Genomic DNA, 16,904 nt, shown 5'->3' with positions numbered 1-16,904 from the left:
AAGCGGCAACTTTGCCGACGTCAACCAGAATGTCGGGCCTTGGGGATGACAACAAGTCGCAGACGCTCTGGACCATGAACAACCAACTCGTCAATAGCCCAGACGCGGAACAGCCCCGGAAGTCTCAAGACCAGCCATTAAACCGCGCTTGTGAAGCATGCCGCATTTCCAAAGTCCGATGTCTTATGAACCCGGACACAAGCTCGGCGCAGTGCCAGCGATGCGCCAAGGCGAACAGAACATGTGTTTTCGCGCCGCCGGCCAAGAGAAGACAGAGAAAGAGAACAGACGTGCGAGTCACGGAGTTGGAGAAAGAGATACAGCAGATGCGAAGTCTTCTGAAGACCAACGCCAGATCATCGAATGATGTTAGCGAACAGGAATCAGGCGATGAGGACTCGGACGATCAAGGCCATGTGAAAAAGAAGGAGACGCCTCCTAGCGTATCAAGCCGCCCGAGTGTTACAACATCAGCGTCAATGGTCACAGCACCAATCAACAAAGTACCCACAGTCGACTCCACCACTACTAGCGCGCCGACAGACTTCCTGGGGTCTTCTGATAACGACATTATAGATCGTGGTGTCATCTCGGAAGATCTAGCAGTCGAGCTCCTGAGCATATGGCGCACCGAGCTTGTCGCTGCATGTCCAGGCATTACTATCCCCAAACAATGGGATGTCTTCGACCTCCGAGCAAACAAGCCTGCGCTCTTCCACGCGATTATGGCCGCGGCTGCGCACTCGAAAGGTTCTGCCCTGTCTGACAGACTACATGAAGAAACCGTCCTTCTCTACGCACGTTCCGCCTTCATCAAAGGCGAGAAGTCGGTTCAAGCTATTCAGGCGCTCATCGTCACAGTCACATACTACTCACCATCGAAAACACCAGGCCAGCTGCAAATCTATCAATGGGTCAACATGGCCGCGTCGATGGCACTGGAGTTGGGTTTGACATCCAAACCCAGAACGCACGAGCAACTCCCCAAACGTGCAATTCGATCGCTCCAGAAGATTTCTTCGCCCGAGGAATTGCTCGAGCACTGCCGTACTATCCTCCTACTCTACATCATCAGCGCAGGCTTCTCGATGCGACTCAAACGACCTAACATACTGCTGTTCAACAGTTGGATGGAAGAGTGCTTCAACATACTGGAAAAGTCGAAACTGTTGGACGATAAGAGGATAGTCGCGTGGTTGAAGCTTCAGAGGATAGCCGATGAGGCGAACACTGCATTTGGCTTTGACGACGCAAGCACGAGCTTTAGTCTTTCAGAGCTCCGTATGCAGATCATACTGCGAATCTTCGATCGGCGGATGCAAGACTGGAGAAAAGGGATTCCAGACGACGTTATGACGCTGAATTTACAGATAGAGTATTACTCCGACATGTTATCGATGTGGGAGTTTGGTATGGACGGGGGTCGCTACGACGGTAAACCTCACTGTGTAAATCACATCTACCCCATCTAACACATCCTAGTCATCGAATTCCGCAACCGCCACATCACCCTCCCCGCCCTAGACGACGACTGCGTGCAACCCGAGTCCCTCCTCTCGCGCTCCGCCCTCCAAATCAACGCAACCACAAAATGCATCTCGGCCGCCCACACAATCCTCGACTTCTTCATCGCCGTTCCCGTCGACAAACTGCGTAAATCGCCCAACGCCCTCTACGTCCGCGCCGTCTACTCTCTCGTCACCCTCATGAAAGCTGAGTACGCGGTAGGTACCGACGCGGAAATGGGCGAGCTGCTCGAAAGTCAGAGCCTCAAAGTGAGTTATTACCTCGACACTGTGCTGGATAAGACGAATGAGGCGGGTGGACCGCAGGAGTGTAGAGTCAGGGTGCCGAGTCATTGGAATTTCTTGCTGCATGAAAAGTTGAAGAGTTGGTGGGATGAATATCAGATTTGGAGGAAGGAGGGGAGGCATCTTAAGAGGAGGAAGAAGATGGGGGGTGGAGATGAGATGAAGACCGCAAGCGGGAATCAGACACCTGCGTTTGCGGAGCAGAATGTGCAGGTTACGGCTGCTACGTCAGCGTCAGCGTCTGCTATCGACCCAGCTCAGGTTGCAGCACAGCAGCAGCAACAGCAACACCCACCGCCTTCTCTACCGACATCGTCTTTCGCACTGGGTAACGCGTACCCTACGCCTACACCATGGAATGCGAATGACATGGCCATTGACCCGCAGCCGATCAGCGATCAAACGGCGTTTACCACGGATATGGGCGACTTCTCCGCGGCGTTTCAAAACGGCGATTTGTATCTGTGGAACGACATGACGGCGGACAATTTCGGGGGATGGGTTCCACAGGGGGGATCGTATGGTGGTGGTGCGGGATTCGGGGGGATGAATGGGGGTATGTTCTGAGCAATTCAAGATCATTGTGGATATAGTGAGGGCCTTACTGCAAATGTGATTGTATTTCATGTAAATACATGTTTAAAGAACATCCGTCGTGCATAACACATATAGTCACTCTATCTACAATTTCTTCAACCCGCCCTCAACCCACTCGATGACTTTCTCCAGTAACCCGACATCAGCCTTGGCCTGTTCCAGCGCCTCTTCACCCTCAACAACAAGTGCGCCACCACCCGATGACAGCTCCTTCTGGAACCGCACAGCAGTCTGCTTCAGCACATCTAGATACTGCGACTGAATGCTGTGATTACTGTTCAACTCCTTGATACCAAGCGTCTCGTGTAGATGCTTCGCCTGCAGTAGCAGATAGTAGAAATTGAGTGCTGCAACGTAGAAACCAAGTTCTTGGCGGAACTGCATCCATGACTCTTCTAGGACAGCATCGGTGGCATATTGCTTGGTGAGATCAGGCCATAGGAAGGGCGCAACGGTAGATAGAGCGACTGGTGTAGCAAAGATGTTGGTTTCTTCGTCCTCGTCGTCTGCGGATTGGGGACGCGGGGCGTTGGCCTCGAGAGTCTCGCCTTTGAGCCACGATACTGCGCTTGCTTTGAGGTTCTCATATGGGCAGTGTTCTAGCGTGTCGCGGATGAAGGTTAGGCGGACGAGATCGTGGGGATGTGAGCGCAAAACCGTTGTGGTGAGGTAATGCGCATGCCCGCGCAAGCTTGGCGACGGCGAGTTTGCGGAAATGAGCGAGATTGTTTGGAGGTATTGGGCAAATGATTCGTCATCTTTGGGCTCGCCAATGTTGTTCTTTTCGAGTGCGATGAGGCCAAATGTAAGGACTGTGTCGAGCAAAGCTTCGGGCTCCATACCGACGGTCTGTTGCCCAAGGGTTCCGATGAAGTTGCTGAGTATCGTGGCGTGTCCTGGGAAAATGGCAATTGACGATGACTCGTCTTGCTTGGCTGAAGCATACAGTTCTTGTTTGACATTTTGCGCGGCGATGAGCAGAAGAGCGCCTGTTCGTGAGAGCGGTATATCGGCAGCCGTAGCTGGGGGCTCATCTTCTGTTCCTGGGATACCTCGCTTCTCATCCTCCGTATCCATCACAGTCCGCAGCAGCTCCTTGTACTTCAACCCAAGATCCTGAGTCAAGGCTACAATCTGTCCAAGAATCGCAACCCTAGAGGTCAGATCCTCTTCTTCTGCGAACCTATCCGCATATTTCTTGTAGTTGGGCTTGTTCGGTATCCGCTGGGGCTCGTACCGCTCCATCAGTCTGCTTGCCCACGCCAGGCCTGGAACGTCGTCGTCTGATGTCAGCGACAAGACGTAATCCTCGAGGATATGCGTGAGGAATGACTGGAGTAGGCGATTGACAAGTTCATTCTCCTCACTGCTCGGCGCGTCGCTCTGTGCCTCCGGATCTGGCTCCGACTGATTCGTGTTTACACGTAGCAGGTTTCCACTGCTTCGTCTTGAAGGCAAATGCGGCCTCTTAGTGCCGGACAGTGTCTTGACGAACTTGACAGCGGATAGGGTGAGGTCTTCAATGTGCGTGTTGGCCCTGTTGTATGCGAGCAGTGCAGCCTGCAGACTGGTAGACAGGAACCGGCTCGGATATTTCGTCTTGACCCGTCGATGTAGCGTTGCAAGTATAGTCAAGAGGACCTCGAACTTAAGTACCGGAAGTGGCGGGACTACGGCCGGTTGGAAAGCAGGACTCGTGCTCGATTCGCCCATTCCGACTTCTGCCGCTTTCTTGCTTCCGCTGGTGTCTGCATCATCTTCTTCTTCGTCGGTGTGATCGTGTGGTTCTTCAAATTCCAGTAACCGCAGCGCTTCTGTCACTTTCAAAACACACTCTCGTGGGTTACCCTTGGCGGCGATGTCTTGCAAACAATCTTCCGATAGCGGGAGCAGCGGAAGGAGCAGATGTATCAAATCCCAGCCGATAGTCGCAGTAAGCTCTGCATCTTGAAGAACTTCGTGTAGAATCGGCAAGTTCTCCTCGGACAAGTTGTATTCAATAATAGTAAGATAGGTGATGGGATCGGTAACCGGCGGACGTGAGGCTAGAAGCGGATGCTCGTCCTTCTGGGCGGGAACCTGGATCTCGGCCATGACTCGTGCTCTTGCTTGTGTGTCCGAGCTGCGTATACTGGATGGCAAGTAAAGTCGAAGCGAGCGAAAAGTGATCGAGAGTAAGGCGGCGATGGAAACTGGGATGTTGAGGGTGAATGTACCTAGAAATGTTGGATTGGGGCTGGGCCCTGACGCAATGCCTACCAGCCCACCACTAGATTCGCGTGCACGCTAGTCCCCGCTTCCGCCAAGACGATCGCTCCTGCCAAAGTTCACCGCGGAGGCGCCTTGTAGCTCACACACGACGAATCGCATCCACGACAGACACATTGCCCGCCATGGACGAGAAAGAAGAGACCAACGAGCCCCTCGACCTTGTGCGCCTCTGCATTGACGAAGTCGTCATTGTCAAATTGCGCGGCGACCGCGAACTCAAGGGCAGACTACACGTGAGTCGCGATGCAGCAGCTTGTATATATGTACATGCATAGCTAACAGCATGTCTAGGCATACGACTCGCATTGCAACCTCGTCCTCGGAGACGTCGAAGAAACCATATACATTGCGGAGGAGGAAGACGAGGACCAGGAGCCTCGCGTGCGGACAGTCAAGAAGCAGAGCGAGATGCTCTTCGTCAGAGGTGAGAGACGTACATGATCTTTTAGATGACGTGAAGCTGACGGTATGCCAGGTGACTCGGTAGTCTTGATTGCACCGGCAGCGGAAGCAACGCAATGATCAGCATTTCACGGTTTCTCGCACGAATCGAATTTCGACATAGCAAGGGCGCAAATGGGTTGCTGAGGTGACAAGGGCAACGACGGCACGAAACGAAGCAGTCACGATTGAGATACCCGAATGCTTGGATGGTGGGGCGCATTCGCTGGGGCACACTTGAGGTGGAGGTTAGCAAACGTGTATATGGAGGTTTCGGGCGTTCAGCACAGGCATGGACGTGTCATCTGGACCTCTCTCAACGACCATGAGATGATGCCCACCAAACAAGCAAACATCATCAAGTACAATGGAAACCCATATGAAGTCTCAAACCTAGGCCAGAAGTACATGCACATCCACGATCGAGTTCGCTCACTGCAAGGTGTTCGCACTCATCACTCAAGGTCAACGTTGTTGAAGATGCAAGTATTAAGCGCTTTTCTTGACTCTACTGGAAAGCCCAAACTAAGAGCTTCATTGTGCCACGCGTAACGCAGATAGAGAAACCCCATACGCACATAGTGCGGTGTCCATGTAACTCCTGTGCGTCGAAGAATCGCCGATCGCTGAAACCCGACCCAAGAGGAGTGACAAAAGTAGAAAAGGGAAGAAAGACGGCCACCAGAAGGAGAATACCGCATGAGTTGGAGAATTAGACTAATGGGAGTGGGTGTTCATGACCTCGTTTCGTCGTGATACGGCCGGAAGCGCTTTCCAAAGCAAGTAGATACAGTCGAAGGGAAGTTTGCCAGCTGCCAGGGTATGGGTGACGGTGACGAGAGAGTAAGAACCAGTGACGGAGGGAACGAAAAGACTCAGGCCGGATAATCATAAACTCCATGCACCGGGTGTCCGAACGAAGGTTGGACTAATGTAGACTGGGAAGATTGCTGGTGTTGACCCTGTTCCAAGAAGCCGCCAAAGCGCCGGGTATCCGTGAACAATAAGCAAGAATGGAGAAGATTTCGATGGTGACCATGTTGGTGCTGATGCTGAGTTGTAGCAGACCGGTTGACTTGTACTGCCTGGCTCTTGACGGGTGGGTGCTGGTGGATGCCCTCGGAGAGATGCGCGATCACACGAGCCCTGAGCCACGTTAGAACACAGTCAAGTCAGAGCCATGTGGAGACAAGTGTATTCACTTTCGCCTCCAAGTTTGGCTGGCAAGGCTGTCCCTAGACACAAATGGCAGCGAGAAGCCCTTTGAGACCTCTGCCTCGACGAATATGGAAGCACGCTTATAGCGCTTGTCGGTGTACTTCTCGTACACAGCCGCGTGATGCTTTTGTGGGTTGTCGCAGCACTCAAGGATGACGGAGATGAGGTGTCGCAGTTGGGTCAGTGTGTACCCGGAGTAATGTACGTGCGCTTGCGACTAGGGGATGTTAGCATGATTTGATATAGTGCATGGATACAAGCTTACCCAGTCACCCTTCTTCAGCATGAAGCGGGCAAGGCAGTGAGCACCGGCCGACAGGAAGCTAGGAGCGCAACCCACGAAGCGCTCATCCATGACGGTGATCTCCAAGAAGTACTTGGATAGGGTACGAGTCTCCAGGTCGTAGTCATCTGCTTTGCTGATACGGCGAAGGAAGCTCATTGGGCCAGGCCAACCCAGCTCGAACTGAAGCATGCTGAGCATGAAGCGCTCGGCCTTCAAAACCTCATCGGCAGTGTAGGCACCGTCGACCATGTATACGATCTCTTGCACTGATGGGCAGTTGATCTCCTCGTACTTGGCAGCGACGAAGAGCGCGGTGGCGCCGACAAGCTGAAGCTTGCCAAGTGAAACAACCTTGCACGAGAGGAAACGGTCGACGTAGTTGACGGCGAGGAAGAGAGTCTCGGGCAGAAGGGTGAAGCGGTTGTGGACCTGAACGAGCCAGTCCATCAAGACGGACCGCATCGACCATTGGATCTCGGCCTGGTGGTCCATGTAAGAAGCGTTGGGCTTCATGCGCTCTTCAAGGGCGTGCATGTACTCGAAAATCTCGTCGCCGTATTCAGCGACCATGGAGGTATCCCACTGCTCATCCTCCACGTCTTCGGCACTCCGATTCGCTTCGACGAAGATCCGAGCAGCCTCAAGTTCGCGTTGTGTCTTTGCAGTGACCCTAGGCGCAAGGACAAGGGTGACACCGCCAGTTGTGTTGTCGCCGCGCGATCGCAGAGACCGGGCAGTAGTGTAGCCGTCGGCATCGTAGTACTCTTCGTCTTCCTCCTCGTCCCAGTACTCTTCTTGGTCGAGACCGTTCAGGCCGTTGACCTTGGCGAGTTCCTCATTGCGCTCCTGCTCTAGGACGCGCGCCTGCTCCTCGAGAGCATCTAGGTATTCGTACCTGTCGTCCGCCCCGTTTTTTGACTCGGCTTTCTCTTCCTCTTCAGGGATGGTCGTTGGTTGCTGGGACTGTGCTGAGGCACGGTCCACGTTGGGAAATGAAGATGGCTGGGTAGGGAGAGGTTGGCGAGCAGGTACATCTACGAGAGTTGTTGTGTCGTTAAGGGGTTCTGATTGTGGCTCCTTGAAGACGGCTGTGGAGGACTTCTTGGTGATGACCTTGCGGACTTCGGCGGCCGGCTGGCTGGCGTTGACGGTGGTAGATTTGGTAACAGCAGAGGCGACGTCGCTTGCCTCTATTGACGCGTTCGCTTTGGCTGTGACGTTTGCCAGAGGGCGTTGCGCCGGTCGTGCTAACGCGCCAGCCTTTGTGGTGATCTCCTTGACCGTGACGGCAGAGTTGTCCTTGAGCACCTCAAGACCCTTCTTCTTCCCATTGACCTGCATGTCGTCCTTTGTTATGGGTTGCCGCGTGTTGCTGACGTCTCCAAACACGGTCCGCTTGGCTGCGGCCGCCTTGATGCCGCCGACCTGCATCAGTGTGGACAGCGCTGGTGTTGACTTGTTACGCGAATGCAGAGTCTTGCCGGCAGGTAATTGGGGCGGCGCGTTCTCGTCGCGTACTCGGAGAGCCCGCGCAGGACGTTGAGGCTGTGGAAAAGTCTGTCAGCTGGTGTGAAAGGAAGATGGTCTGGGTGACCATGAAGAGATGAAGTCGCCAGGCTCGGAACGCGTCCACGCACCGCCATGCCGCCAAAGTGAGAGTAAACGAAGAGAGAGCAGGCTTACCTTTGCGTCCATTATGTTCTGGTCTGTCGATTAAAGACAATAGTCTTGGAATGTATGTTGTGTTGACAGCGACGGTTGCGAAGTGGACGATAGGGGCAGCGGAGGTGGAGCGCTACAAAACAGTGGCCGATATAAAGAAACTCTCCATCTAAGTTGGCGACGATGAGATAGACGGGTCGACGTTGTCGAATGGCACGAGGAGTGGTGTTGACGACAACAAGAGCTTGTAAACTTATATGGGAGCTTGGAGCTATGCGCGTTTGGATGGGCAATGTTGTTTATTTACTGGACACTATCCCCGAGCGGCCCTAGTGATGATGCACGGGCCGCACCTTCCCGATATGCTTCCGGAGCTGACAGGCACGTCATCTCGCCGAGGCAAACGCGAACTCCAACATCATTACAAAAGACGTCCTGAGATTGCGCTTCCGCACATTGCGAATCTCCCGCTCTATAAACTTTCGCACAGTATCCAAGTGCTACCGAGAGTGTATTTTGACACTTTCAGGGTTTTCAGACACCTGATTGAAGATATACACGTACCCCGCCAAAAGACGCGCTGATGGTGGATTAAGTCAGCTAGAATCGCGGAATCACGTGACGGCCATCATTCTGCGACCCTGTTGTAAACATCCTGTTTATGCGCTCCATTGCCATAACAACACATCTCGTCATACTCCAGGTGCTTTGGATGGCCTCAATTGTGGTCGCGATCAGAAGGGTGGTCTGGAACTCGTAAACACGACCCGCCGTCGGGCGCCCACACCCAGTCGATCAGCGCACTGCCACCAGATATCAAACGGCAGCCTGCGCTTGCCTTTGTTGCGCCGGCGTTGTCCCAGGCAGCCTGGAGGAAGGTAATGCGTCTGGGGAACGTTGAAAGCCCTGAAACCGGCGCCGTTATCGCGTCTTTCCTTTGCTTTGTCCCCGCGGGCTGTATAGGCCGAGAAGCTCACCGCCGACTGACTGTGTGGACCGATCGCATCCGTAGCGAGATCGCATGGAGCCAAAAATGCGCACAACGTCTTTCGAAATGGTCCGCGACCGGGATCCCTTCTGAAACGTGATTGCGCAAAGTGCGGGAGACATGCTGTTCAGACTTCTTGATCGACCCCTCATCACTTAGAGTGGTTGTCCGAGCTTCACGCCACGGATTTGCGAAGTCGCATGCCGCGCTACATATGTACCCTCGCCATGATCCGCTCGCGCACATGCAGGGTCGGAATCTGAGCAGCAAGATAACAAACGGCGATAATCCGGTCAACGCATGGCTTCCACACCACAGCGGGTGTGTAGACTATCCGCGGCTTGATTCCTGCGCTTGCGCTACCATCGTCATGAAAGTGTGGGTCCGAGATCATCAGACGATTGCGGGAGCACATGTAGACATAATTCCTTGGTCGCGTAATTCATAAGTAGCACGAGCCTCTAGGAAATCCTGTGGCGACTCATTCAGGGACGGTTGTCTGCAAAGGGGAACTACGGAAGCAGGCGTGTGGCATTGAGTGTCACACGGAGATCTCTCCAATAGACGCCCGGCACCAGTTGCCAACGAATCCACAGCGCTTCACCCACTTTCGGGACCGGAAGCTTCCTTAGCCCTCTGACTAGAATTCTGTGTGAAGGCGACCCGGAATGTAGTATTCGAGTACTCTATATGCTCGAGATGGCGCATCGGGGTATCAGGGTGCTAAAGCTCGTCCTGTCCATGTTCACATGGAACGTACGCATCTCGACCAGCACGCCGCGTATCCGCCCATTGGCCATGTTTGACCTTGTTGAGATCGGCTCTCTTGCGCAGGTATAGTCAACAAGCGATTGAGTTGTCCTGTGGCATGCATTCTAGTCCCCCTCTACCATTGGGCGCATAGCTGCCGCCGAGTTGTCCCATGTTTCGACCTCAAAGACAGGCACACCAGATGGGACGAAAGCTGGGGACCTCCTCAGCTGCTATGCACTCTTCGTCCTTTTGCGTGACTGAGGGACTGAGGTGGGCTGTTTCGTGTAGTAGTGTATATACTAGTTACCAATGGAGGCGCAATCGCATATGTGCAGCGGGGAGGATGCGCTGTACTGTTTAAACCGTTTTGATGATATAAATTTACATGGCAGATTCTGGAAGTGTGTGTAAAGGCGACCGCTCTTTGGTTTGAGGCGCATTCGGAAAGTACGTCGTGACCTGGAGTGGTCATTAGTCGGTGTCTCTATTGTTCGCTTGCGAACATCTCCCATCTGCAACCCACCCTCCACACCATTCTCCTCCGTCCCACACCACCTCCTCTCTGTAAGCCTCAACCCTTTCCATCAAGCCTGTGGCCCGTCTGAGATCGCACTCTGGCGCCCAGATAGAGTCAATCCTGCCCTGCGCATTCCGGTCGCTAACCTGACGTGCGCAGCCAGCGGCGGTACACTCACGCAATCGGATCGAAGCATCCAGTGCCCATCCAGCGCTCTAGACATATCTGTTGGTAAGTACATCTCTCCATAGGCCTTTGCGACCGGCTTGGGCCCGACAGGTGACTGCGACGCCGCCCCCTGGGTGTTCCGCGCTGTCGTCACCTTCTCCCTGTAGTCCGCAACTGGCCAGCGGTGACGAGCCCCCAACCGCCTCCAGCCCAGCACAGGCTGCGCAGAACAACGCGAGAAGCACTCGGAAGGCCATCAAACCTCATCAGCGACCATCTGCTAACATGTCACCTCCCAGACTCGACGCCCGTTTATCCTTCCCCGACCGCCGTCCGTCCAAGCCCTTGCGACACCGGCAGGATCGGTGCGCCGCCCAACCACACATACATACACCAGCTCGTTTTAGAGGCTTTGGAATACACTCTCAACACCAGAGACATTGGCATGCAAGTTTCCAACATGCTTGCGGAACCTCGGCCTGCGGGCGCACAACGCTGCCCTGAGGTAGAAGAGCTCCTAGCGGGCCGACACCACGACGCCATGCAGATGGAGTCTGGCTACGACATGCTGCCCCAGAGAGAAGACTCTGGCATCATGGACGTCTACCCGAGCACCGAAACCGGCTCGGCGCACGACTCCCTGTCGCCCTCCAAGCAGACGCCCAAGAAGCACGTCAGCTTCGAGCTGCTGCTCCCCCAGTCGCCAGCACACAAGGCCCGGCTACCCATGCGGGTCGACATATACCCGCACGACACCACAGACTCCATCATCACAACAGTCAAGAACTTCTACGGTCTGTACGAGCGTCGAGGCGTCATCTTCGAGGACCGCCACGGCAACACGCTGATTGCGCGCTTCGAGAACTTTGAACATGGCATGACCGTCTACGTCCGAGTCTCACCAGAGACTCTTGATGCAGACGACTTCTCTCCTGATCCGCGCCAGCAGACCATCTCGCCCCGTCGCGCTCGACCCCACCTCGACGAAGCCTTCCAGATGCTACCGCCGATCCAGCATCACCAAGGCTCGAGAGCGGGGTCCCGCCATGCGCGCCAGAGCCACTCCCCACATCGTGGTCGGAGGAGCGCGTCCATCAACAAGCGCATGCGCCCGTCTATAAAGAGTCGCGGCAACAGCTCGCACGGAAGCTTCGCTGACGCCAATGGTGACGGCTACAGCGACAGCGACGACGAGCATGGCTCTGTCAGCAGCTCGCGACGCTCAAGGAAAGAGCCATTGGCGAGCGCTGAGATTAGCGTTGACAACATTGTCGAGGGTGGCCGCCGAAAGCGTGCCAAATTCGACAGCTCGGTAAGTACCTACAGTGGGCATGTATCGTGCATTAGTCTGACACTCGTTCCTTTCATTAGGAGCTGCCTCTGTTCGTACCGCCTCAAGTTCCCATGAATGCTTCACAGTCGTCCGTATCCCCCCAGCGACGCATCAGCGGAAACACTGCTGGCTCGCCATACTCTGCCAACCAGCAGACATTCTCATACTCGCATCCGTTGCCCTCCCCGCAGAGCTACGGCCAGGGAGACAGTTCATATCTTCAAGGACTAGTCACACCATACTCTGCCGCTAGTAGCCAGGCTCAGGGATACAAGTCTCGCGCGCGTGGCTCAGCTCAGCACTCCCACTACCGCTACTCCGGCAGCGGTGGAGTCCTCCCTACCCCTGACACCACTCTTGCGAGTATCAGCGTCATCTCTGATGAGGATGTCGCTCGTCAGCTCATGCGCTTGGGTGATGCGTCCAACTTCTCCGGTCACGGTCGCACGTCTACCTCTACGCTCGATGATGCCTTTAGCGGAAAAGCTGCGGCATCCTCAAGTGACGAGAGCGCTGATGGTAGCGATGACGAGAGTGAGCTTCCTCCTCTCCCGTACAACATGGCTCGTGCAATGAACGACCATACACGTGTCTACGACGAAGCCGAGAGCAGTGGTGAGGACTATGAGGACGACCGAGATGGCTCCTTCAAGGGTGCCAGTGATGAGATGATTGCCGATGAACACAACCACCGCGTGCACGCCGGTATCATCAAGGCTCGCTCCGTGTCGAGCAAGTCTGGCAAGTCCGGCAAGCCCCGTGCCACCTCAAAGAGCAAGTCCAAGGTCAATGGCACCACCAAGGCCCCAATGTCACCGTCTTCCCTCCCCTCTCAGTCGCGCAAGGCTTCCAACGCATCGCTGAACTTCCAGCATCAGCTCGGCGTCGATGAAGAGGATCTCTCGAGTAAGCCACGCTGCCAGCGCTGCCGCAAGAGCAAGAAGGGCTGTGACCGTCAGCGACCATGCCAGCGCTGCAAAGACGCCGGCATCGGTGCCGACGGATGTGTCAGCGAAGACGAAGGCAACGGCAGGAAAGGTCGCTATGGACGCCACATGGGGGTCTCGGTCAAGAAGAACTCAGTCTCATCGGCGACCTCCATGGCGCCTCCCCCAATGCACGACTACCACATGCCGATGCAAGACGCGTACTCCATGAGCACAGCACTGGACAAGAGCAAGAAGCGCAAGAGGTAGCGGTTATAAATCGTCAACTCGCATCATGCGTCTCGCTACAAGGTAGTCTTCACCACACTTCACTCACACTCTTCTCTGGCGTTTTGAATAGCGAGCCCTTCGCATTGCATTATTGGGTGGTATCGTCAGCGACTGCCCGTCCTCTCCTTTCAACAAGAGTAAAAGTGTCTTCTCGCACGCTATTCTTATCGTTGCGCAGCGATGCGTGAGCACAAGTTGAAATTGCTATGGTGTTCCCGGTTAGAGTTGGGTGGAACTGGTCAGCGATATGGGCGGCACAGGCTGGGTAGAGGTTTTGGGCGGATTGGGAATGGAGTGTAGGGGTTGTCTATGTGCTTGCTTTGGCGACTCCATATGTTCTACTTACGACTTGTTTGATACAATAGCGATTTTGTGTGCAATAGTCAACAAAGAAATTTTAAAATCAGACGGTCGCTGCATGTGGTAATACAACCAGGGAATAAATGACTACTTCATACGATCAGGTAGAATACCCTAAATTCAACAGCATCGTACCAACAACAGACGTCAAGGTATTCATGCACCCAGGAGGATCGTCGTCAAGGCCACTTATGTCATCTGCATGTACCTGTACGGCACGACCCTATGCACCGGTGAGGATTTGGTAACGGGCACCCGGGGGTACACAGCATAAGCGCAGGCTCTGAAACGTCATGCGAACCTCGTGCCACGACAGATGACAGTCGCGGCGACCAAGGCACGTTGATGTCATTCAATAGTCTGGAAAGGCCATGGGCTATCTACCACTAAGCCAGCACCAGAGTGTCAGCCTTGAGGATCGGTCCGGGCTATTTTGAGACGATAGGGAAAGCTTAAGTCGGCAGGACGGGATAAAAAGGTGGGGTTGCAGCTTTAGGACTAGCGCGAACTGACAGCCAGCCCCGGAGGCTGTGCATCGTTTCTGCCTGCAATTATCCCTCGCGGTCAGGCGTGCCTCTTGTTGGGCGGACAAGCCTCGTCTCGTCATACTTACAGCTTTCACGTCCCTTCACTCACTCTGCCCACTCACTCTGTAGCCTTTTGCTCACCATGCAATGAGAGATTGCACGTCGACGGACACGACCAATTGCTGCTCCTGTTGACTCCACTGAGCACCAGCCACACCTAAAACACAGACCGTAGATCACCCGAACGCGACCGTGATGGCTGAAGGGTCGATCAAGTCGAGGATTGCCGCGCTCAACCTCGAGGAGGTGCACACTCCTACACCGGGCGCCAAGCCGACCTACTCGTACGATGCTTCGACTGCAAAGAAGAAGCCACCGCCGCCGCCGCCCAGCGCGCGCCCTCCCGCCTACTCGCGCCAGACCGTCAACAACCCGCCAGTCCTGAGTAATGCGCCCACCTCCGCGCGACAACTCGGCAACCAGCCCATAGTAGTGAACGAATCCGAAAAACCAAAAGTCTCGCCCGCGCTGCCCCCTCGTCCGCCTCCGCGCAATGCCAGCACGCCTCGCCAAACGCCAACACTGCCTCCGCGCAAGGCGTCTGAATCGAGCGTGCGCAGGCGCGAGTCTTCTGAGTCAATTTCCACAATCGCGTCAGGCATATCAACGCTGTCATTGGGTTCTGTGAAGACGAATGGCTCAGGATATAGCAATGGAAGTACAGGCACGGTATATCAGGTCAGGGCTCCGGCCTATGACCCGTCAAAGCTGCCACCGCTGCCAGCCAAGAAAGCACCTGAGGACCCTAAACAGAGCAAGGCGACACTGAATGCTATGAAGAGCAAGAGGGATTATGTGCCTTCTCGGGAACTGCCCCCTCAGCTCAAGACACCCAGTAAGTAGACTACAGCTGTGGCACGCATCAAGAGCACTGCTAACACGATGCCGTGCAGACCTACCGGCAAGACCCTCTCTACCTCCTAGACAGTCTATCGTTCGCGAGCGATCGCCTCAGCCTGTGCCAGCGCTGCCACAGAGGCAATCCTCAAACGACACCTCTCGAACAAACAGATTGATCGCACCACCACCACCGCGACGGTCAGCGTTGGACATGGGCTTCAACAACAAGCCCGCTACACCCCCACCTGTGCCTTCAACTCGCCCACCAGCAGTTACATCCGATTCAGCCCCGGCTCTTGGTGCACCACCACCTGTTCCCATGTCGTCCAGACCGAATCTCAGCGCCCTCATGGCTTCCAAGCCGAAACCAGGTGCTGCTCCATCAAGTTGCCTGAAGTGTCGGGACTTCTCAGGTCCAGACAATCACGCTGCGCAGTTCCCTCGTACCCAACTTCCCAACTCAGACGTGGGCTGGCTTGCTCATCAACTATGCTCACAGTTTCCCTCACCTACAGACAAGGCTCGAGCGATCTTCACCTGGCTTCATCATAACGTCGACTACGATACTCACTCGTTCTTCAACAACACGGTTATGCCTACTACACCCGAGAAGACAATTGCATCAGGTCTGGCAGTATGCGAAGGTTATGCCGGTCTGTTCGCTGCTCTGGCTCTGAAAGCTGGGTTGGAAGCTATGGTATGTTCCGGTGCGTGCAAGGGTTACGGCCACGCACCTCTGGAGCCTGGTCAACCTACACCACCTTATGAATCGACACATGCCTGGAACGCTGTCAAGATCGATAACGGAGAATGGAAGCTCATTGATCCTTGTTGGGGAGCTGGACACTTAGGGTGTCGTAATAAGGGCGAAGGGTAAGCTTTTCGTGATGATACTTCTTTCGCAGTTCATCGCCCGTCGAACAAGGGCTAACATCCACTAGATACGTACGAGCCTTCGCTCCGCAGCATTTCATCATGGACAACAACGAATTCGGACTGAAGCACTACCCCGGAGAAGCCTCTCACCAGTTCCGCACCGACGGACGCATCATGTCATACGAAGAGTTCATGCGACATGACGAGGGCGGGCGCCTCTTCCTCTGCGGCAATGGCATGAAGCTCCACGGCTTCGGCGAGCAAACCTTTGAACCGTCACAAGCCAAGATCAAAGTAAATGACCCCTACGCACCAGCAGTAGTCCGGTTCCAAATGTCATTCATCTGCCCGCACTGGGATCCCCAGATCAACGGAAAGGGTCCGCCCTACATTATGCTCCTAAGCGTTGCCGGCAGAGACGGCCGGAATCCAGACTACAAGCCGTTGAACACCGACGGGCGCACTTGGTGGCTCGACTCTCCGCGCATGGACCTTGGTGCGCCGGGCCAGAAGATTTCGATTGTGGCCGTGACAGAATTTAATAAGAAGGATGCACGTGGTTTGAGCCTGGCCACTTGGAACAACAAGAGGGCGTACTCGTGTATGTTTGGCTCAGTGGCCACGTGGGAGCTTGTTTGATGCGGGGCTGGGAATATCGCGTTATCAGTCGAGGCGCACGCGACTTGCGCCTCGTGGTTGATGGAGCGCGATGACATGGAACGATTGTATGGATACCCTGGACTTTTTGATTTGCTTTTAGGTGATGAGGCGGGCTTAGTTAGATGAATACGCGTAATGAACATGAGTTATTCTTCCTTCTGTCTCCTTTCCAAGTGCACGTCATTCAAGGGAAAGTTGAGCGCGTGCCTATCTGGATACTTTAACAGAGAGAAGATACACCCGAAGTCTAGGTAGCTCTTACACATTCCAAAATATCCAGCATCTCAAGGTCTGGTAGTCTATACCCCCTATTCGCTTT

The 16,904-nt window shown here is 54.6% G+C and overlaps 6 protein-coding genes across 6 annotated transcripts; 4 read left to right on the top strand and 2 right to left on the bottom strand.

Moving 5' to 3' along the window:
- Nucleotides 1-29: 29 nt before the first annotated feature.
- J4E92_001291 (uncharacterized protein) lies at nt 30-2,378 on the top strand (the record flags this gene model as incomplete). The annotated part of the gene is made up of 2 exons (XM_051492704.1): nt 30-1,434; nt 1,483-2,378. The coding sequence occupies 2 exons, from the start codon at nt 30-32 to the stop codon at nt 2,376-2,378; spliced, it is 2,301 nt and encodes a 766-aa protein (XP_051358216.1).
- A 114-nt stretch (nt 2,379-2,492) lies between these two features.
- On the bottom strand, nt 2,493-4,502 carry J4E92_001290 (uncharacterized protein; the record flags this gene model as incomplete). Its single annotated transcript, XM_051492703.1, has 1 exon — nt 2,493-4,502. The coding sequence occupies one exon, from the start codon at nt 4,500-4,502 to the stop codon at nt 2,493-2,495; it is 2,010 nt and encodes a 669-aa protein (XP_051358215.1).
- A 299-nt stretch (nt 4,503-4,801) lies between these two features.
- Nucleotides 4,802-5,201, top strand: LSM3 (U4/U6-U5 snRNP complex subunit lsm3; the record flags this gene model as incomplete). Its single annotated transcript, XM_051492702.1, has 3 exons — nt 4,802-4,912; nt 4,971-5,103; nt 5,155-5,201. The coding sequence occupies 3 exons, from the start codon at nt 4,802-4,804 to the stop codon at nt 5,199-5,201; spliced, it is 291 nt and encodes a 96-aa protein (XP_051358214.1).
- A 1,117-nt stretch (nt 5,202-6,318) lies between these two features.
- Nucleotides 6,319-8,319, bottom strand: J4E92_001288 (uncharacterized protein; the record flags this gene model as incomplete). The annotated part of the gene is made up of 3 exons (XM_051492701.1): nt 6,319-6,555; nt 6,604-8,169; nt 8,308-8,319. The coding sequence occupies 3 exons, from the start codon at nt 8,317-8,319 to the stop codon at nt 6,319-6,321; spliced, it is 1,815 nt and encodes a 604-aa protein (XP_051358213.1).
- A 1,704-nt stretch (nt 8,320-10,023) lies between these two features.
- Nucleotides 10,024-13,241, top strand: J4E92_001287 (uncharacterized protein; the record flags this gene model as incomplete). The annotated part of the gene is made up of 4 exons (XM_051492700.1): nt 10,024-10,030; nt 10,704-10,775; nt 11,012-12,024; nt 12,084-13,241. 4 exons carry the CDS (start codon nt 10,024-10,026, stop codon nt 13,239-13,241), a joined length of 2,250 nt encoding a protein of 749 aa, XP_051358212.1.
- A 1,163-nt stretch (nt 13,242-14,404) lies between these two features.
- Nucleotides 14,405-16,564, top strand: J4E92_001286 (uncharacterized protein; the record flags this gene model as incomplete). Its single annotated transcript, XM_051492699.1, has 3 exons — nt 14,405-15,044; nt 15,103-15,922; nt 15,991-16,564. 3 exons carry the CDS (start codon nt 14,405-14,407, stop codon nt 16,562-16,564), a joined length of 2,034 nt encoding a protein of 677 aa, XP_051358211.1.
- Nucleotides 16,565-16,904: the final 340 nt, after the last annotated feature.

The sequence above is a fragment of the Alternaria infectoria genome, assembly GCF_024043175.1.
Source record: "Alternaria infectoria strain BMP 0036 chromosome Unknown scaffold_1, whole genome shotgun sequence".
In the NCBI taxonomy this organism is placed as follows: domain Eukaryota; kingdom Fungi; phylum Ascomycota; class Dothideomycetes; order Pleosporales; family Pleosporaceae; genus Alternaria; species Alternaria infectoria.
Note: the sequence above shows the minus strand (reverse complement) of the source record. Positions and strands in the feature narration are given on the sequence as shown.